Source organism: Salmo salar, chromosome ssa19 (genome assembly GCF_905237065.1).
Source record: "Salmo salar chromosome ssa19, Ssal_v3.1, whole genome shotgun sequence".
Lineage (NCBI taxonomy): Eukaryota > Metazoa > Chordata > Actinopteri > Salmoniformes > Salmonidae > Salmo > Salmo salar.
In genome coordinates this window covers 83859815-83883763 of record NC_059460.1, presented here as the reverse complement: position 1 = coordinate 83883763, position 23949 = coordinate 83859815, and the positions used below count along the sequence as shown (strand labels likewise).

Genomic DNA, 23949 nt, shown 5'->3' with positions numbered 1-23949 from the left:
CACCTCTGAATGCGCGCACACACACACACACACCCACACACACACACACACACACACACACACCCACACACACACACACACCCACACCCACACACACACACACACACACCCCACACACACACACACACACACACACACACACACACACACACACACACACACACACACACACACACACACACACACACACACACACACACACACACACATACACACACACACACACACCCACACACACACACACACATACATTCACACATACAGACATACACACATACACACACACCCCACACACACACACACACACACACACACACACACACACACACACACACACACACACACACACACACACACACACACACACACACACACACACACACACACACACACACACACACACACACACACACACACACACACATACAGACACACACACAGACACACACACATATTGGATGCTGACACGAGGCAGGGAGTGTGTGTGTGTGCTGTTATTTCTGCTGTGTGTATATCTGGTATGGAGGCTATCTGTTAGAAGTTGGGCAGGATTCTAGGAATGCTGGAGTAATGCAGAACACATGAAGGACACACACACACACACACACACATGGAGGACTGCTGATCTACGATACAGACATGTAGCAGCCCTACTCTCTCTCTCTGTCTCTCTCTCTTTCTTTCTCTCTCTCTCCCCCCTCTCTCTCGCTCTCCCTCTCTCTCTCCCTCTCTCTCTCCCCCTCTCTCTCTTTCTCTCTTCTCTCTCTCTCTCCCCCTCTCTCCCTCTCTCTCTCTCCTCTCTCTCTCTCTCTCTCTCTCTCTTTCTCTCTTCTCTCTCTCTCTCTTCTCCCCCTCTCTCCCTCTCTCTTTCCATCTCCTTCTCTCCCCTCTCCCCACCCAAATGTTGCCACTACCGGTATGTCTATCTTGGATTGAAAGGAAAATGTTATCCAGCGATGTGTGTGTGACCTTTCCTTGAATCAAATGCTGCTGTGTAGAAGAAATACTAGTTCATTAATCCAGCAGATGTGTTCTTTCTCGTTTCAAATCAAAGTTTATTGGTCACGTTCACAGATTTGCAAATGTTATTACACACATTATCCAGAAATATCATAACGAGCAGAGAGCGGAATATAAAAATACGCTGAACAGAAAATATAAAACGTAACATGTAAAGTGTTGGTCTCATGTTTCATGAGCTGATATAAAAGATCCCAGAAATGTTCCATATGAACAAAAAGCTTATTTCTCTCAAATGTTGTGGACAAATTTGTTTACAACCCTATTAGTGAGCATTTCTCCTTTACCGAGAAAAATCCATCCACCTGACAGGTGTGGCATATCAAGAAGCTGATTATCAACAGCATGATCATTACACAGGTGCACCTTGTGCTGGGGACAATAAAAGACCACTCTGAAAATGTGCAGGTTTTGTAACACAACACAATGCCACAGATGTCTCAGGTTTTGAGGGAGCGTGCAGTTGGCATGCTGACGGCAAGAACGTCCACCAGAGCTGTTGCCAGAGAATTTCATTTTCAACCCAGAACCTCCACATCCTTTACCGGCGGGATCCTCTGAGTCCAGCCACCATATTTCTGTCTGTAATAAAGGCCTTTTTTTTGTGTGGAGGAAAACAAATTCTGATTGGCTGGGCCTGGCTCCCAAGTGGCTGGGCCTATGCCCTCCCAGGCCCACCCATGGCTGTGTCCCCTGTCCAATCATGTGAAATCCATAGATTAGGGCCTAATAAATGTATTTCAATTGACTGATTTCCCTATATATGCACTGTAATTCAGTAATATCTTTTAAATTGTTGGATTTATATGTTTGTTCAGTATACAACAAAGTCCTGAGTACTTCTGTAGATGAGCTCTCGACTGGTGCAGTGGTCTAACGCACTGCATCTCAGTGCAAGAGGCATTACTACAGTCCCTGGTTCGAATCCAGGCTGTATCACATCCGGCTGTGATTGGGAGTCACATAGGACGGCGCACAATTGGCCCGGCGTCATCCGGGTTTGGCCGTCATTGTAAATAAGAATTTGTTCTTAACTGACTTGCCTAGTTAAATAAAGGTTAAATAAAATAACTTTTGGTTTTGTCTTCATGTGTAGATTGATGAGGGGAAAAAACCATTGAATCCTTTTTAGAATAAAGCTGTAATGCAATAAAATGTGGGGAAAGTCTGAGTACTTATTGAAGGCACTGTACTGTATGTGTGGAGTCATTTCAACCTTGACCTGCTGTAATCAGCTGATTATTCACTTTGAGTACATTTTAATTTAAAAAGAGCCATTTTTCTTTTATTTATTTATTTAATTAACCTTTATTTAACTAGGCAAGTCAGTTAAGAACAAATTTCTTATTTTCATAATGACGGCATACCAAAAGGCAAAAGGCCACCTTCGGGGATGGGGACTGGGATTAAAAATATAAATATAGGACAAAACAGACATCAAGACAACAGAGACAACACTACATAAAGAGAGACCTAAGACAACAACACAGCATGGTAGAAACACATGACAACAACATGGCAGCAACACAACATGACAACAACATGGCAGCAACACAACATGACAACAACATGGTAGCAACACAACATGACAACAACATGGGAGCAACACAACATGACAACAGCATGGTAGAAACACATGACAACAACATGGCAGCAACACAACATGACAACAACATGGTAGAAACACAACATGACAACAACATGGTAGAAACACAACATGACAACAACATGGTAGCAACACAACATGACCACAACATGGTAGCAACACAACATGACAACAACATGGGAGCAACACAACATGACAACAACATGGTAGAAACACAACATGACAACAACATGGTAGCAACACAACATGACAACAACATGGCAGCAACACAACATGACAACAACATGGTAGCAACACAACATGACAACAACATGGCAGCAACACATGACAACAACATGGGAGCAACACAACATGACAACAACATGGCAGCAACACAACATGACAACAACATGGTAGCAACACAACATGACAACAACATGGCAGCAACACATGACAACAACATGGCAGCAACACAACATGACAACAACATGGCAGCAACACAACATGACAACAACATGGTAGCAACACAACATGACAACAGCATGGTAGAAACACATGACAACAACATGGCAGCAACACAACATGACAACAGCATGGTAGAAACACAACATGACAACAACATGGTAGAAACACAACATGACAACAACATGGTAGAAACACAACATGACAACAACATGGTAGCAACACAACATGACCACAACATGGTAGCAACACAACATGACAACAACATGGGAGCAACACAACATGACAACAACATGGTAGAAACACAACATGACAACAACATGGTAGCAACACAACATGACAACAACATGGTAGCAACACAACATGACAACAACATGGGAGCAACACAACATGACAACAACATGGTAGAAACACAACATGACAACAACATGGTAGCAACACAACATGACAACAACATGGTAGCAACACAACATGACAACAACATGGGTAGCAACACAACATGACAACAACATGGGAGCAACACAACATGACAACAACATGGTAGCAACACAACATGACAACAACATGGTAGCAACACAACATGACAACAACATGGGAGCAACACAACATGACAACAACATGGTAGCAACACAACATGACAACAGCATGGTAGCAACATAACATGGTAGCAACACAACATGGTAGAAACACAACATGACAACAACATGGTAGAAACACAACATGACAACAACATGGTAGCAACATAACATGGTCGCAACACAACATGGTAGCAGCACAAAACATGGTACAAACATTATTGGGGACAGACAACAGCACAAAGGGCAAGAAGGTAGAGACAACAATACATCACACAAAGCAGCCACAACAGTCAGTAAGAGGGTCCATGATTGAGTCTTTGAATGAAGAGATGGAGATAAAACTGTCCAGTTTGAGTGTTTGCTGCAGCTCGTTCCAGTCGCTAGCTGCAGCGAACTGAAAAGAGGAGCGACCCAGGGATGTGTGTGCTTTGGGGACCTTTAACAGAAGGTGACTGGCAGAACGGGTGTTGTGTGTGGAGGATGAGAGCTGCAGTAGATATCTCAGATAGGGGGGAGTGAAGCCTAAGAGGGTTTTATAAATAAGCATCAACCAGTGGGTCTTGAGACGGGTATACAGAGATGACCAGTTTACAGAGGAGTATAGAGTGCAGTGATGTGTCCTATAAGGAGCATTGGTGGCAAATCTGATGGCCGAACGGTAAAGAACATCAAGCCGCTCGAGAGCACCCTTACCTGCCGATCTATAAATGACGTCTCTACTCTTGATCGGGGCCCACAGGGAAAGGGTGCATTGTGGGTCTCAGGCTATGATCACCATACTGTAGCACTCTGTCATCATGCTATCCATTCATAACAGGTACCAGCACATTAACTACCCTGTTAATAATTACAGGGCTGTCAAACACACACACACACACACACACAGTAGTCCCCGCCCTTCTAATATCCTGTGGGAAACAGAGTGGGGAAAAGCAGAGAAGAAATCAAGGGCTGATGAAAGCTTGATCAACAAGACGTTTATTAAAATAAGTTAATATAAAGTTGAAACAGAATTCTCTGAATTCCCCAGAGTGTAATACGTAACGGATAGCAGGCTGTATCATTCATATAGTACTCACCTGGAAGATGGCAGGCTGTATCATTGATATAGACCTCACCTGGAAGATGGCAGGCTGTATCATTCATATAGTACTCACCTGGAAGATAGCAGGCTGTATCATTGATATAGACCTCACCTGGGGGATAGCAGGCTGTATCATTCATATAGACCTCACCTGGAAGATGGCAGGCTGTATCATTGATATAGACCTCACCTGGAAGATGGCAGGCTGTATCATTGATATAGACCTCACCTGGAAGATAGCAGGCTGTATCATTGATATAGACCTCACCTGGAAGATAGCAGGCTGTATCATTGATATAGTACTCACCTGGAAGATAGCAGGCTGTATCATTGATATATAACTCACCTGGAAGATGGCAGGCTGTATCATTCATATAGTACTCACCTGGAAGATAGCAGGCTGTATCATTGATATAGACCTCACCTGGAAGATAGCAGGCTGTATCATTGATATAGACCTCACCTGGGGGATAGCAGGCTGTATCATTCATATAGACCTCACCTGGAAGATAGCAGGCTGTATCATTCATATAGACCTCACCTGGAAGATAGCAGGCTGTATCATTGATATATAACTCACCTGGAAGATGGCAGGCTGTATCATTCATATAGTACTCACCTGGAAGATAGCAGGCTGTATCATTGATATAGACCTCACCTGGAAGATAGCAGGCTGTATCATTCATATAGACCTCACCTGGGGGATAGCAGGCTGTATCATTCATATAGACCTCACCTGGAAGATGGCAGGCTGTATCATTGATATAGACCTCACCTGGAAGATAGCAGGCTGTATCATTGATATAGTACTCACCTGGAAGATAGCAGGCTGTATCATTGATATAGTACTCACCTGGAAGATAGCAGGCTGTATCATTCATATAGACCTCACCTGGAAGATAGCAGGCTGTATCATTGATATAGTACTCACCTGGAAGATGGCAGGCTGTATCATTGATATAGTACTCACCTGGAAGATAGCAGGCTGTATCATTGATATAGTACTCACCTGGAAGATGGCAGGCTGTATCATTGATATAGTACTCACCTGGAAGATAGCAGGCTGTATCATTGACCTTAGGTAGGTTCATTCTGTAAAGAGCTACTGTTTCCCTGCTCTGCTCTTCCACCTGCTTCTCTCTCTCTCGCTCTCGCTCTCCCTCCATTTCTCTTTCACTCTACCCATTTCTCTTTTTCAGCCAATTTTTCCATTAACTGGGCATTGACTGATTGCTCTTCTGGTGTGATCAGAGACCGAGCCAGAGAGAAAGAAAGACGGTGTCAAGTAGCGAGAGAGACAGAAAGAAAGAAAGATGAAAGAAAGAAAGAAAGAAAGAGAGAGAGAGAGAGAGAGAGAGAGCGACAACAAGAGTGAAAGAGAGAGAGCGTGGGTTTGACCGGACACAGCTTCCGTCCCTCCGAGAAAGGTCAGCCTGTCTGTCTGAATTAAAGCAATACAGATGGAGTGATGGCGTTATGGAAGGTGCTGACTGAGGAGAGGGATGAAGGGATGGAGGAAGTGGGGGTGAGAGGGTTTTAGTTCACGTGGAACGGTCTCGTTAGTATGAGGCATTCTATTGACTGGGTGGACAGACAGGCGGATTGACGCTGAGAGGCCCTATGATGTCAATGAAGCTGCCAGTTACCCGTAGGCTACTGTAGCTTATCTTTACTGTATGAAGCACTGTGCTAGAGGCTGTAATACTGAAACTAGCCTTTTAGTTTTAATCAGAAAGAAATACTTTTTAATTGAATCATGAAATACATGCTTTGAGCTAAACGTGTGTTCTGCTTAGGGTTTGTTGATGGTAGATCAGTGTCAGCTGCACGGTGTTGTAGAGAGAGAAACCTAGAGAGAGAGAAACCTAGAGAGAGATAGAAACCTAGAGAGAGATATAAACCTAGAGAGAGATATAAACCTAGAGAGAGAGAGAAACCTAGAGAGAGAGAAACCTAGAGAGAGATAGAAACCTAGAGAGAGATATAAACCTAGAGAGAGATATAAACCTAGAGAGAGATATAAACCTAGAGAGAGAGAGAAACCTAGAGAGAGAAACAGGGAGAGATAGAAACCTAGAGAGAGAGAGAAATCTAGAGAGAGAGAGAAACAGAGAGAGAGGGGAAACAGAGAGAGATATATACCTAGAGAGAGAGAGGAAACAGAGAGAGAGACCTAGAGAGAGAAACCTAGAGAGAGAAAAACCTAGAGAGAGAAACAGGGAGAGATAGAAACCTAGAGAGAGAAACAGAGAGAGAGAGAGAATCCTAGAGAGAGAGAGAAACCTAGAGAGAGAAACAGAGAGAGAGAGAGAATCCTAGAGAGAGAGAGAAACCTAGAGAGAGAGAGAAACCTAGAGAGAGAAACAGAGAGAGAGAGAAACCTAGAGAGAGAGAAACAGAGAGAGAGAGATAGAAACAGAGAGAGAGAAAAACCTAGAGAGAGAAACAGAGAGAGAGAGAAACAGAGAGAGAGAGAAACCTAGAGAGAGAAACAGAGAGAGAGAAACAGAGAGAGAGAAACCTAGAGAGAGAGATATAAACCTAGAGAGAGAGAAACCTAGAGAGAGAGAGAAACCTAGAGAGAGAAACAGAGAGAGAGAGAAACCTAGAGAGAGAGAAACAGAGAGAGAAACCTAGAGAGAGAGAGAGAGAAACCTAGAGAGAGAGAAACCTAGAGAGAGAGAGAAACCTAGAGAGAGAATCCTAGAGAGAGAAACCTAGAGAGAGAGAGAAACCTAGAGAGAGAAACAGAGAGAGAGAGATAGAAACAGAGAGAGAGAAAAACCTAGAGAGAGAAACAGAGAGAGAGAGAAACAGAGAGAGAGAGAAACCTAGAGAGAGAAACAGAGAGAGAGAAACCTAGAGAGAGAGATATAAACCTAGAGAGAGAGAAACCTAGAGAGAGAGAGAAACCTAGAGAGAGAAACAGAGAGAGAGAGAGAAACCTAGAGAGAGAAACAGAGAGAGAGAGAGAAACCTAGAGAGAGAAACAGAGAGAGAGAGAAACCTAGAGAGAGAGAGAGAGAGAGAAACAGAGAGAGAGAGAAACCTAGAGAGAGAAACCTAGAGAGAGAGAGAAACCTAGAGAGAGAGAGAAACCTAGAGAGAGAGAGAAACCTAGAGAGAGAAACCTAGAGAGAGAGAAACAGAGAGAGAGAGAAAGAAACAGAGAGAGAAACAGAGAGAAAATGTAAAAAATATAAAACAATTAGAGTGTAATTTCCCCAAATTTGAAACCCTTAGTCAAGGTTTCAAAGACCTCTCTGATGAGGATAGGCTACCCGTCCTGTTGGGGGAGGAAGCAGAGAGCTGTGTGTTGGCAGCGCACTACAATGCTGCCTGCCATAAGATGAGGGACAGTGTCTGACAGACCAATAAACCTGCACATGTCCTCTACTGTATGATTATTGTTATTGTTCAATGTATGGTTATTCTGACCCTTGGTTATTGTTGTTACTGTTGTCCCGGTGACAATTTTGATTCTTATTATTTTCATATTGTAAATCTCCAAAGTAAGCTTTGGGCAATATGTACATTGTTACGTCATGCCAATAAAGCGAATTGAATTGAGAGAAACCAAGATAAACTGAGAGAGAAACTACAAATACAAATTCCATTTAGACACCGTTTCCCTAGAGCACACAAATTATACCTACCTCGGCCTAAACATCAGCGCCACAGGTAACTTTAACACTAGAAACTAAACCTACCTCGGTCTAAACATCAGCACCACAGGTAACTTCACCACAGGTAACTTTAACACTAGAAACTAAACCTACCTCGGTCTAAACATCAGCACCACAGGTAACTTCACCACAGGTAACTTTAACACTAGAAACTAAACCTACCTCGGTCTAAACATCAGCACCACAGGTAACTTCACCACAGGTAACTTTAACACTAGAAACTAAACCTACCTCGGTCTAAACATCAGCGCCACAGGTAACTTCACCACAGGTAACTTTAACACTAGAAACTAAACCTACCTCGGTCTAAACATCAGCACCACAGGTAACTTCACCACAGGTAACTTTAACACTAGAAACTAAACCTACCTCGGTCTAAACATCAGCACCACAGGTAACTTCACCACAGGTAACTTTAACACTAGAAACTAAACCTACCTCGGTCTAAACATCAGCACCACAGGTAACTTCACCACAGGTAACTTTAACACTAGAAACTAAACCTACCTCGGTCTAAACATCAGCACCACAGGTAACTTTAACACTAGAAACTAAACCTACCTCGGTCTAAACATCAGCACCACAGGTAACTTCCACATAGCTGTGAACGATCTGAGAGACAAGGCAAGAAGGGCCTTCTACGCCATCAAAAGGAACATACAATTCAACATACCAATTAGCATCTGGCTAAAAATAATGTAATCCGTTATTGAACCCATTGCCCTTTATGGTTGTGAGGTCGGGTCCGCTCGACAAATAAGAATTCACTAAATGGGACAAACGTCAAATTGAGAGACTGCATGCAGAATTCAGCAAAAATATCCTCTGTGTACAACGTTAAACACCAAATAATGCAAATAATGCAGAGCAGAATTACGCCGATACCCACTAATTATCAAAATCCATAAAAGAGATGTTAAATTCTACAACCACCTAAAAGGAAGCGATTCCCAAACCTTCCATAACAAAGCCATCACCTACAGAGAGATGAACCTGGAGAAGAGTCCCCTAAGCAAGCTGGTCCTGGGCCTCTGTTCACAAACACAAACAGGCCCCACAGAGCCCCACGACAGCAACACAATTAGACCCAACCAAATCATGAGAAAACAAAATGATAATTTATTTTTGAGCAAACTAGAATGCTATTTGGCCCTAAACAGAGAGTACCCAGTGGCAGAATACCTGACCACTGTGACTGACCCAAACTTAAGGAAAGCTTTGACTATGTACAGACTCAGTGAGCATAGCCTTGCTATTGATAAAGGTCGCCGTAGGCAGACCCGGCTCTCAAGAGAAGACAGGCTATGTGCAACACTGCCCACAAAATGAGGTGGAAACTGAGCTGCACTTCCTAACCTCCTGCCAAATGTAGGACCATATTAGAGACACATATTTCCCTCAGATTACACAGATCCACAAAGAATTAGAAAACAAATCCAATTTTGATAAACTCCCATGTCTATTGGGTGAAATACCACAGTGTGACATCACAGCAGTGAAGAGCAATCACCATTGTAAATACAACCCATACTTCTGGTCTGTTTCCATCTCTGTTCTCCTCGGTTCTCCTCTGTTCCATTTTTTCCGATGTTTATTTGATTATCTGCATTGAAAATACATATCTCTTCATCTCTTTACCCTCCCTCCCTCCCTCCCTCCCTCCCTCCCTCCCTCCCTCCCTCTCTCTCTCTCCCCGGTCTGTTTGATATGAGTAGTGTAGTGATGACTTCCAGCTGGATTGTATGGCTCATATCTGTGTGAAGACAGACCTTTGAAAAAACACACACACACAGACAGACCTCTGAAAACACACAGAGACCTCTGAAAACACACACACAGACCTCTGAAAACACACACACAGACTTCTGAAAACACACACACAGACCTCTGAAAACACACACACAGACTTCTGAAAACACACACACAGACCTCTGAAAACACACAGAGACCTCTGAAAACACACACACAGACCTCTGAAAACACACACACAGACTTCTGAAAACACACACACAGACCTCTGAAAACACACACACAGACTTCTGAAAACACACACACAGACCTCTGAATACACACACACAGACCTCTGAAAACACACACACAGACTTCTGAAAACACACACACAGACCTCTGAAAACACACACACAGACCTCTGAAAACACACACACAGACTTCTGAAAACACACACAGACCTCTGAAAACACACACACAGACCTCTGAAAACACACACACAGACCTCTGAAAACACACACACAGACTTCTGAAAACACACACACAGACCTCTGAAAACACACACACAGACTTCTGAAAACACACACACAGACCTCTGAAAACACTAAGAGACTTCTGAAAACACACAGACAGACCTCTGAAAACACACCGATATCTCACAACACACACATAGCTGTGAAAGCAGTGTTTATCGTGTGGTATAAATCAGGGGATGTCGTCTCTGGCTCGACACCCAGGCTCCCTGCTCCATGGTGGCCTTGTGTGTTTGTGAAGCGTTAAATCTGCCTTGCTAAGCAACACTGCCTGCCAGGCTTGACACTCCAGAGACATGTGGATGCTCAAAGTGCGTGTGTTTATGTATGTGTTTATACAAGAGAGTGTGTGTGTTTATGTGTGTGTTTGTATTTAAGTGTGTGTGTGTGTGTGTGTGTGTGTGTGTGTGTGTGTGTGTGTGTGTGTGTGTGTGTGTGTGTGTGTGTGTGTGTGTGTGTGTGTGTTTTTGTTTGTGTGTGTGTGTGTGTGTGTGTGTGTGTGTGTGTGTGTGTGTGTGTGTGTGTGTGTGTGTGTGTGTGTTTATGTATGTGTTTGTGTTTAAGTGTGTGTGTGTGTGTTTGCACACCTGAACCTGACCGTTTAGCATCATGTGGACCACGAGGGTAAGTGCTGTATTGTAAATGTTGTGTAAATTGATGGTAATTACATGTGATGCTTTTCGTGGATAACTGTTGCAAAGCTGCTATGCCAACACCCTGAGCCGTGGACCTGACGTTGGGTTAACCTGGCACAGCACCGATCCCGTCCCAAATGGCACCCTACTCCCTACTTGGCACACTACTTTTGATGGACCCTGGTTAAAAAAAATAGTGCACGATGTAGGGAATAGGGTACCATTTGGCCCAAGTCCCTGCTAGGTAAAGTCCCCCCTTATCTCCGCTCACTGGTCACCATAGCAGCACCCACCTGTAGCACGCGCTCCAGCAGGTATATCTCTTTGGTCACCCCCAAAGCCAATTCCTCCTTTGGCCGTCTCTCCTTCCAGTTCTCTGCTGCCAGTGACTGGAACGAACTGCAAAAATCTCTGAAACTGGAAACACTTATCTCCCTCACTAGCTTTAAGCACCAGCTGTCAGAGCAGCTCACAGATTACTGCAGCTGTACATAGCCCATCTATAATTTAGCCCAAACAACTACCTCTTCCCCTACTGTATTTATTTATTTATTTATTTATTTTGCTCCTTTGCACCCCATTATTTGTACTTTGCACTTTCTTCCACTGCAAATCTACCATTCCAGTGTTTTACTTGCTATATTGTATTTACTTTGCCACCATGGCCATTTTTTGCCTTTTACCTCCCTTATCTCACCTCATTTGCTCACATTGTATATAGACTTATTCTTCTACTGTATTATTGACTGTATGTTTGTTTTACTCCATGTGTAACTCTGTGTTGTTGTATGTTGTCGAACTGCTTTGCTTTATCTTGGCCAGGTCGCAGTTGTAAATGAGAACTTGTTCTCAGCTTGCCTACCTGGTTAAATAAAGGTGAAAAAAATAAAATAAAATAAAAATAAATAAATAGTAACTTTGTTTGGAATATAACCAGTGTTGTTACCGGTCATCGTAACTCAGATGTTTCAGGTTCCCTCTGGTCTATTCTCCCTGCTGGGATGTTTCAGGTTCCCTCTGGTCTATTCTCCCTGCTGGGATGTTTCAGGTTCCCTCTGGTCTATTCTCCCTGCTGGGATGTTTCAGGTTCCCTCTGGTCTATTCTCCCTGCTGGGATGTTTCAGGTTCCCTCTGGTCTATTCTCCCTGCTGGGATGTTTCAGGTTCCCTCTGGTCTATTCTCCCTGCTGGGATGTTTCAGGTTCCCTCTGGTCTATTCTCCCTGCTGGGATGTTTCAGGTTCCCTCTGGTCTATTCTCCCTGCTGGGATGTTTCAGGTTCCCTCTGGTCTATTCTCCCTGCTGGGATGTTTCAGGTTCCCTCTGGTCTATTCTCCCTGCTGGGATGTTTCAGGTTCCCTCTGGTCTATTCTCCCTGCTGGGATGTTTCAGGTTCCCTCTGGTCTATTCTCCCTGCTGGGATGTTTCAGGTTCCCTCTGGTCTATTCTCCCTGCTGGGATGTTTCAGGTTCCCTCTGGTCTATTCTCCCTGCTGGGATGTTTCAGGTTCCCTCTGGTCTATTCTCCCTGCTGGGATGTTTCAGGTTCCCTCTGGTCTATTCTCCCTGCTGGGATGTTTCAGGTTCCCTCTGGTCTATTCTCCCTGCTGGGATGTTTCAGGTTCCCTCTGGTCTATTCTCCCTGCTGGGATGTTTCAGGTTCCCTCTGGTCTATTCTCCCTGCTGGGATGTTTCAGGTTCCCTCTGGTCTATTCTCCCTGCTGGGATGTTTCAGGTTCCCTCTGGTCTATTCTCCCTGCTGGGATGTTTCAGGTTCCCTCTGGTCTATTCTCCCTGCTTGGTGGAAGGTCACACACACACAATATTTAGTGAAGGAATGTATTATATCAAATCAATGTTTATTTGTCATATGAGGATTCAGTGGTGTGTGTAATGTACAGGACTAGGACATGTTATTAATCAGAGTTGCCTGGGCTGTGTCTCAATTCACCACATCTGTCAGGTTAAACTAGAGAGATCTGTTTATTGCATGGGCTGTGTCTCAATCCACCATATCTGTCAGGTTAAACTAGAGATATCTGTTATTTGGCATGGGCTGTGTCTCAATCCACCACATCTGTCAGGTTAAACTAGAGAGATATGTTATTTGGCATGGGCTGTGTCTCAATCCATTACATCTGTCAGGTTAAACTAGAGAGATCTGTTATTTGGCATCGGCTGTGTCTCAATCCACCGCATCTGTCAGGTTAAACTAGAGAGATGTTTTTTTTCTGAGTGGGCTGCATCTCAATCCACCCTCAGTGTTCTGTTTACGTTAGCCTTCCACATCTGCGGTAGAAAGTGGCAGAGCTACAGCTTCTCATGTCATTATCTTCTCATGAAAATGACTGAAGCATCAGACTCGTTCTGCTCTACAACCACCACAAGTGTCACAGGGATTAGTCTGAAGGTAAACAGATGAAGTACGTGGACACCTGCTGGTCCAACAACTCATTCCAAAATCCTGGGCATTAATATGGAGTTGGTCCCCCCCCTTTGCTGCTATAACAGCCTCCTCTCTTCTGGGAAGGCTTTCCACTAGATGTTGGAACATTGCTGCTATAACAGCCTCCACTCTTCTGGGAAGGCTTTCCACTAGATGTTGGAACATTGCTGCTATAACAGCCTCCACTCTTCTGGGAAGGATTTCCACTAGATGTTGGAACATTGCTGCTATAACAGCCTCCACTCTTCTGGGAAGGCTTTCCACTAGATGTTGGAACATTGCTGCTATAACAGCCTCCACTCTTCTGGGAAGGCTTTCCACTAGATGTTGGAACATTGCTGCTATAACAGCCTCCACTCTTCTGGGAAGGCTTTCCACTAGATGTTGGAACATTGCTGCGGGGACTTGCTTCCATTCAGTTCTAGCAGGGCAGAAATTTGACGAACTGACTTGTTGGAAAGGTGGCATCCTTATGACGGTGCCACGTTGAAAGTCACTGAGCTATTCAGTAAGGCCATTCTACTGCCAATGTTTGTCTATGGAGATTGCATGGTTGTGTGCTCAATGTTATACAAACAATGCTTTCGTCAAAGAATCCTCCTTTTCCAGCAATTATAGCCTTGCAGACCTTTTGGCATTCTAGTTGTCAATTTGTTGAGGTAATCTGAAGAGATTTCACCCCAATGCTTCCTGAAGCACCTCCCACAAGTTGGATTGGCTTGATGGGCACTTCTTACGTCCCATACGGTCAAGCTGCTCCCACAACAGCTCAATAGGGTTGAGATCCGGTGATTGTGCTGGCCACTCCATTATAGACAGAATACCAGCTGACTGCTTCTTTCCTAAATAGTTATTGCATAGTTTGGAGCTGTGCTTTGGGTCATTGTCCTGTTGTAGGAAGAAATTGGCTCCAATTAGTCGCCGTCCACAGGGTATGGCATGGCGTTGCAAAATGGAGTGAGAGCCTTCCTTCAAGATCCCTTTTACCCTGTACAAATCTCCCACTTTACCACCACCAAATCACCCCCAGACCATCACATTGCCTCCACCATGATGACAGACGGCGTCAAGCACTCCTCCAGCATCTTTTCATTTTATCTGCATCTCACGAATGTTCTTCTTTGTGATCAGAACACCTCAAACTTAGATTCGTCTGTCCATAACACTTTTTTCCCAATCTTCTTCTGTCCAGTGTTTGTGTTATTTTGCCTATCTTAATCTTTTCTTTTTATTGGCCAGTCTGAGATATGGCTTTTCTTTGCAACTCTGCCTAGAAGGCCAGCATCCCGGAGTCGCCTCTTCACTGTTGACATTGAGACTGGTGTTTTGTGGGTACCATTTAATGAAGCTGCCAGTTGAGGACTTGTGAGGCGTCTGTGGCTCAGTTGGTAGAGCATCGTGTTTGCAACGCCAGGGTTGTGGGTTCGATTCCCACGGGGGGCCAGTACAAAAAAAAAAATGCATGAAATGAAAATGAAATGTATGTATTCACTACTGTAAGTCGCTCTGGATAAGAGTGTCTGCTAAATGACTAAAATATAAATGTAATGTTTCTCAAACTAGACACTCTAATGTACTTGTCCTTTTGCTCAGATGTGCACCGGGGCCTCCCACTCCTCTTTCTATTCTGGTTAGGGCCAGTTTGCTCTGTTCTGTGAAGGGAGTAGTACACAGCGTTGTACGAGATCTTCAGTTTCTTGGCAATTTCTCACATGGAATAGCCTTCATTTCTCAGAACAAGAATATACTGACGAGTTTCAGAAGAAAGTTCTTTGTTTCTGGCCATTTTGAGCCTGTAATCGAACCCACAAATGCTGATGCTCCAGATACTCAACTTGTCTAAAGAAGGACAGTTTTATTGCTTCTCTACTCAGGACAACATTTTTCAGCTGTGCTAACATAATTGCAAAAGGGTTTTCTAATGATCAATTAGCCTTTTAAAATGATAAACTTGGATTAGCTAACACAACGTGCCATTGGAACACAGGAGTGATGGTTGCTGATAATGGGCCTCTGTACGCCTATGTAGATATTCCATTAAAAATCAGCCGTTTCCAGCTACAGTAGTCATTTACAACATTAACAATGTCTACACTGTATTTCTGATCAATTTGATGTTATTTTAAATGGACACCAAATTTGCTTTTCTTTCAAAAACTGACCCCAAACTTTTGAACAGTAGTGTAATTGTCATTGTGTGTTTGTCCCTGTGTCTTCCAGGTGCTGTACAGCGATGGTCAGAATGGTAGAGAGTTCATGACCTACCTGACACTCTCACCTGTACAGATGACTTTCCACGGCATCGGGAGCTCCATCGAAGCCAGCCACGACCAGGTAGGATAACTTCCCAACTACACCTGGGGAGGGAGTAGGGGAGGGAGGGATTAGGGGAATGTGGCGTCTTGGTGGCGTCTTGGCTTGGCGGTTGGGTTTTGGTGGCGTCTTGGTTGGGTTTTGGTGGCGTCTTGGTGGCGTCTTGGTGGGGTTTTGGTGGCGTCTTGGTGGCGTCTTGGCGGCGTCTTGGTGGCGTCTTGGTTGGGTTTTGGTGGCGTCTTGGTTGGGTTTTGGCGGCGTCTTGGTGGGGTTTTGGTTGGGTTTTGGCGGCGTCTTGGTGGCGTCTTGGTTGGGTTTTGGTGGCGTCTTGGTGGCGTCTTGGTTGGGTTTTGGTGGCGTCTTGGTGGCGTCTTGGTTGGGTTTTGGCGGCGTCTTGGTGGCGTCTTGGTGGCGTCTTGGTGGCGTCTTGGTGGCGTCTTGGTGGCGTCTTGGCGGCGTCTTGGCGGCGTCTTGGTGGCGTCTTGGTGGCGTCTTGGCGGCGTCTTGGCGGCGTCTTGGCGGCGTCTTGGCGGCGTCTTGGTGGGGTTTTGGTTGGGTTTTGGTGGGGTTTTGGTTGGGTTTTGGTGGGGTTTTGGTTGGGTTTTGGTTGGGTTTTGGTTGGGTTTTGGTTCTACGTTGTGTTTGGGTTGTATTGTGGTAATGCTTTGGGGTTTTGTCCGTCTCACTATCTCATTAACAGTGACTGGTCCGTGGCTCCAGACCAGAGGGTTTTGTCCGTCTCACTGATACACACACACACTGATACACACACACACTGACACACACACACTGACACACACACACACACTAAATAAGGGGCATTAGGAGATCATCATTATTTGGAAGGAAAAACAGAGAGAAAGAAACAAAGTGTGTGTGTGTGTGTGTATCAGTGTGTATGTGTGTATCAGTGTGCGTGTCCCCAGCCATCTCACTGTATTCAGGGAGGTGTGTGGAACAGCCAGTCAGGTGGAGCTGTATTCAGGGAGGTGTGTGGAACAGCCAGTCAGGTGGAGCTGTATTCAGGGAGGTGTGTGGAACAGCCAGTCAGGTGGAGCTGTATTCAGTGAGGTGTGTGGAACAGCCAGTCAGGTGGAGCTGTATTCAGGGAGGTGTGTGGAACAGCCAGTCAGGGGGAGCTGTATTCAGGGAGTTGTGTGGAACAGCCAGTCAGGGGGAGCTGTATTCAGGGAGGTGTGTGGAACAGCCAGTCAGGTGGAGCTGTATTCAGGGAGTGTGTGGAACAGCCAGTCAGGTGGAGCTGTATTCAGGGAGGTGTGTGGAACAGCCAGTCAGGTGGAGCTGTATTCAGGGAGGTGTGTGGAACAGCCAGTCAGGTGGAGCTGTATTCAGGGAGGTGTGTGGAACAGCCAGTCAGGTGGAGCTGTATTCAGGGAGGTGTGTGGAACAGCCAGTCAGGTGGAGCTGTATTCAGGGAGGTGTCCCTTTATCCTGCTCCTCCCAAGCAGAACACATGTTGCTTATGTTATCAAATCTAAACATAGGACAGCCTTTTCTTCCCAGATCATTGAAAGCCTCTCCTCTCCTTAATTAAGCCTTACTGACTGACTGGGGGCTAATTCCTCTCCTCTCCTCTCCTCTCCTCTCCTCTCCTCTCCTCTCCTCTCCTCTCCTCTCCTTAATTAAGCCTTTCAGACTGACTGGGGGCTAACTCCTTCTCTATGAGAATTCGCTATTTTGCTAATTTTGTTGCCATGCTGGTAATAGATGCCCAATAAGCTGTTTTTGCATTTTAGTGCCCCCTTGTGTACTATGTTGGTAATACCATAAATCCTGGGATGGCAGAAGAACGGTATTGTCGGTATGAAAATCTGGATTTCTCCCAAGCCTACAGTAAACCTCCAAAAAGTAATTCATAAACTTTTTTTTTTTTTTTATTCCATATGTACTAGGAAGCTAAATATTTATATTATAGAACGTGACTAATCAAAATGCCAATGAAAAAAATAACTAACTGAACTGATTGTAAGGAAATAAGGAATAAGGAAATCACTAGAGCTTACTCAGGTATTCAACAGCGCTTATAAGAACGAGAGCCTCATGTTTTTTTATTAGGTAGTTAGTTCTCTGTTGAGTTTTAGTATAGAAAACGATCTCTCCGCAGAAGTGACAGCTACAGTGATGGTTAAAAAAAATATATGTAAAAAAAACAAAAAAAACAGCTTGATTGCCGTAGCAACGTCAGGGAAACTGGCCTGACAGGAGGAGTGTTCCAAATACAGCAGTTCTGCAACATGTTTTCATTGATTCATTCTCCTTCATTCCCGGCCTCGACACGTTAAGGAAAGAGATGAACTGTATTTGCAAAAAAAAAAATGATTGTCTTTAGCGGTTCTTTAACAGTTCTTGAGGGTTCAAACAAAAACAAAACAAAAAAAAAAAACGGTTTGTGATTTTGTTCATACTGGTGAACCAGCGTTTTGAGTTGTGTGGTTGTAATATAAACAGTCCCTTATCTCTGGAATATCTTGGCATGCATTATTCAAGGATACATTTCAATTGTGTGCAGCACAACAGACATATAATGCACAATGTCTCAGGAAAGACTGTCTGGGTTGCAAATACTCAGTATAGAAAACAGACGGGCCTCAACCTGGACCTACAGGCTGTGGTGGACACATTCTCTATACTGTAGTTACTGTAGGCCTCTATATACTGTAGTTACTATACTAGTTACTATAGGCCTCTATATACTGTAGTTACTATAGGCTTCTATATACTGTAGTTACTGTAGGCCTCTATATACTGTAGTTACTATACTAGTTACTATAGGCCTCTATATACTGTAGTTACTATAGGCTTCTATATACTGTAGTTACTGTAGGCCTCTATATACTGTAGTTACTATAGGCGTCTATATACTGTAGTTACTATAGACCTCTATATACTGTAGTTACTATACTAGTTACTATAGGCCTCTATATGCTGTAGTTACTATAGGCATCTATATACTGTAGTTACTATAGGCCTCTATATACTGTAGTTACTATAGTAGTTACTATAGGCATCTATATACTGTAGTTACTATAGTAGTTACTATAGGCCTCTACATACTGTAGTTACTATACTAGTTACTATAGGCCTCTATATACTGTAGTTACTATAGTAGTTACTATAGACCTCTATATACTGTAGTTACTATAGTAGTTACTATAGGCCTCTACATACTGTAGTTACTATACTAGTTACTATAGGCATCTACATACTGTAGTTACTATAGTCCTCTATATACTGTAGTTACTGTAGGCCTCTATATACTGTAGTTACTATACTAGTTACTATAGGCCTCTATATACTGTAGTTACTATAGGCTTCTATATACTGTAGTTACTGTAGGCCTCTATATACTGTAGTTACTATAGGCTTCTATATACTGTAGTTACTATAGACGCTCTATATACTGTAGTTACTATACTAGTTACTATAGGCCTCTATATGCTGTAGTTACTATAGGCCTCTATATACTGTAGTTACTATAGGCCTCTATATACTGTAGTTACTATAGTAGTTACTATAGGCATCTATATACTGTAGTTACTATAGTAGTTACTATAGGCCTCTACATACTGTAGTTACTATAGGCCTCTACATACTGTAGTTACTATACTAGTTACTATAGGCCTCTATATACTGTAGTTACTATAGTAGTTACTATAGGCCTCTATATACTGTAGTTACTATAGTAGTTACTATAGGCCTCTACATACTGTAGTTACTATAGTAGTTACTATAGGCATCTACATACTGTAGTTACTATAGGCCTCTATATACTGTAGTTACTATAGGCCTCTATATACTGTAGTTACTATAGGCCTCTATATACTGTAGTTACTATAGGCTTCTGATATACTGTAGTTACTATAGGCCTCTATATACTGTAGTTACTATAGGCCTCTATATACTGTAGTTACTATAGTAGTTACTATAGGCTTCTATATTGTAGTTACTATAGGCTTCTATATACTGTAGTTACTATAGGCCTCTATATACTGTAGTTACTATAGGCCTCTATATACTGTAGTTACTATAGTAGTTACTATAGGCCTCTATATACTGTAGTTACTATAGGCCTCTATATACTGTAGTTACTATAGGCCTCTATATACCGTAGTTACTTTAGGCCTCTATATACTGTAGTTACTATAGTAGTTACTATAGGCTTCTATATACTGTAGTTACTATAGACCTCTATATACTGTAGTTACTATAGTAGTTACTATAGACCTCTATATACTGTAGTTACTATAGGCCTCTATATACTGTAGTTACTATAGGCCTCTATATACTGCAGTTACTATAGGCCTCTATATACTGTAGTTACTATAGGCCGCTATATACTGTAGTTACTATAGGCCTCTATATACTGTAGTTACTATAGTAGTTACTATAGGCTTCTATATACTGTAGTTACTATAGACCTCTATATACTGTAGTTACTATAGGCCTCTATATACTGTAGTTACTATAGGCTTCTATATACTGTAGTTACTATAGGCTTCTATATACTGTAGTTACTATACTAGTTACTATAGGCCTCTATATACTGTAGTTACTATAGGCTTCTATATACTGTAGTTACTATAGGCCTCTATATACTGTAGTTACTATAGTAGTTACTATAGGCTTCTATATACTGTAGGTACTATAGGCCTCTATATACTGTAGTTACTATAGGCCTCTATATACTGTAGGTACTATAGGCTTCTATATACTGTAGGTACTATAGGCCTCTATATACTGTAGTTACTATAGGCCTCTATATACTGTAGGTACTATAGGCCTCTATATACTGTAGTTACTATAGGCCTCTATATACTGTAGGTACTATAGGCCTCTATATACTGTAGGTACTATAGGTTTCTACATTGAACAAAATAGAGAGACCAGCACAGACAGACTTTTTTTTAAGAGAAAGGGAGAGTGAGAATTAGCAAGGAGGACTTCAATTTCTTTTGATTGAATTGAATTGATCTTGATTGCAGCGTGTTTGTGTAGGCTGTTACCCAGACAAAACATGTTGAGTTCAACAATAGTGTCAAAATTTATCCTCACGCCGACTACTGTTTTCTCTCATTGTTAGGCAATTTGATATCGTTTTTACAAAAAGTTTATAAATAGCCGCTAGATATTGTATATGGCTATAGGTCGTAGTCTACACTGCGTAATGAAACAATCCCTAGTAACCTAGTATTTTGAGGGTCGACTGTCTGTATTATTTGGCATTAGTAGACTGGGTTCGCGCACAACAACGTTCCATCCAAGCTGGGACAATGTCACGGCTCTACAGGACATATAGGACATATAGGACATATAGGACATACAAGACATATAGGACATACAGGACATATAGGATATACTGGACATATAGGACATACAGGACATATAGGACATACAGGACATATAGGACATACAGGATATATAGGACATACAGGACATATAGGACATACAGGACATATAGGACATACAGGATATATAGGACATACAGGACATACAGGATATATAGGACATACAGGATATATAGGACATATAGGACATATAGGATATATATACAGGACATATAGGACATACAGGACATATATACAGGACATATAGGACATACAGGACATATAGGACATACAGGACATATAGTATATATAGGACATACAGGATATATAGGACATATAGGACATATATACAGGACATATAGGACATACAGGACATATAGGACATACAGGACATATAGGACATACAGGATATATAGGACATACAGGACATATAGGACATACAGGACATATAGGACATACAGGATATATAGGACATACAGGACATACAGGATATATAGGACATACAGGATATATAGGACATATAGGACATATAGGATATATATACAGGACATATAGGACATACAGGACATATATACAGGACATATAGGACATACAGGACATATAGGACATACAGGACAGATATAGGACATACAGGATATATAGGACATATAGGACATACAGGACATATAGGACATACAGGACATATAGGACATATAGGACATATAGGCCATACAGGATATATAGGACATATAGGACATATAGGACATACAGGACATATAGGATATACAGGACATATAGGACATATATACAGGACATATAGGACATACAGGACATATATACAGGACATATAGGACATACAGGACATATAGGACATATAGGACATATATACAGGACATATAGGACATACAGGACATACAGGACATATTGGACATACAGGACATATAGGACATATAGGACATGTATACAGGACATATAGGACATACAGGACATATAGGACATACAGGACATACAGGACATATAGGACATACAGGACATATAGGATATACAGGACATACAGGACATATAGGACATACAGGACATACAGGACATACAGGACATATAGGACATATAGGACATACAGGACATATAGGACATACAGGACATATAGGATATACAGGACATATAGGACATATAGGACATACAGGATATACAGGACATATAGGACATACAGGACATATAGGACATACAGGATATATAGGACATATAGGACATATAGGACATACAGGACATATAGGATATACAGGACATATAGGACATATATACAGGACATATAGGACATACAGGACATATATACAGGACATATAGGACATACAGGACATATAGGACATATAGGACATATATACAGGACATATAGGACATACAGGACATACAGGACATATTGGACATACAGGACATATAGGACATATAGGACATGTATACAGGACATATAGGACATACAGGACATACAGGACATACAGGACATACAGGACATATAGGACATACAGGACATATAGGATATACAGGACATACAGGACATATAGGACATACAGGACATACAGGACATACAGGACATATAGGACATACAGGACATATAGGACATATAGGACATACAGGACATATAGGATATACAGGACATATAGGACATATAGGACATACAGGATATATAGGACATATAGGACATACAGGACATATAGGACATACAGGATATATAGGACATATAGGATATACAGGACATACAGGACATATAGGACATACAGGATATATAGGACATATAGGATATACAGGACATATAGGACATACAGGATATATAGGACATATAGGACATACAGGACATATAGGACATACAGGATATATAGGACATATAGGACATACAGGACAGTTGTATGTATAAAAATAAAAATAAGTTGTTTGCTGATTAGTATGCTGTTGTCTGAACGTTTGAATTTCCATCTTTAATGACTGAACAAGCATTTCTGTTTTTGCCGCCAGCCAGCAGTCTAAACGGCAGCGTTGTGACGTCGTGTGTGGCTTCGTTTAACGACCAAATAGGCCTAACAATAAACGTGTATTAATTAGCTAAAGCACAGCTATATGCCCTGTAACTACAGAAAGCCTATAATCGATTCGATAGGCAGCTGCATAGACAAGTTACAATTTCATCTCCACGGACAACGATCGGTACTTTGTGATTGGCTGCCTGACTGAAAGAGGGGGGGGGGGGTGAACTCCAACCTTGGGTGGGGGTGAGAAAAACTGTGTTACGCTGGTGACAGCTACGCTACACGGCTAGCTAGCCTAGCGATGCCTGCCAGGACGGCTGTTGTTGCCAAGAGAAGTGGGCCGTGACCAACTGTTAGGACAGAGGCTTCTCTCCAGGGTCTGTCCTCTGTACAGTGGGGCACCCACGAAACCACCGGGGCCCGACCATCAAAGAAACACCCCAACAATGAGAGGACAATAAGGGGACCCCCTGTCGTTGTCCCCCGTCCCCCCGTCCCCTGCAAAGCAACATTTAACATACACAATGGGGTTTGTGTGTG

General features: G+C 42.7%; 1 protein-coding gene across 4 annotated transcripts in view; it reads left to right on the top strand.

Moving 5' to 3' along the window:
• The window catches only part of stau2 (staufen double-stranded RNA binding protein 2), a 359434-nt gene that overhangs the window by 205196 nt on the left and 130289 nt on the right, over positions 1-23949 (top strand). For all 4 annotated transcript variants that reach the window (XR_006760826.1, XR_006760825.1, XM_045702846.1 and 1 more), the window contains exon 14: positions 15975-16088. Coding sequence is in view for 2 of the 4 variants with exons in the window: in XM_045702846.1 (XP_045558802.1) it covers positions 15975-16088 (114 nt within the window). In the remaining 2 variants the exon portion in view is untranslated. The remainder of the gene's footprint in view (positions 1-15974; positions 16089-23949) is intronic.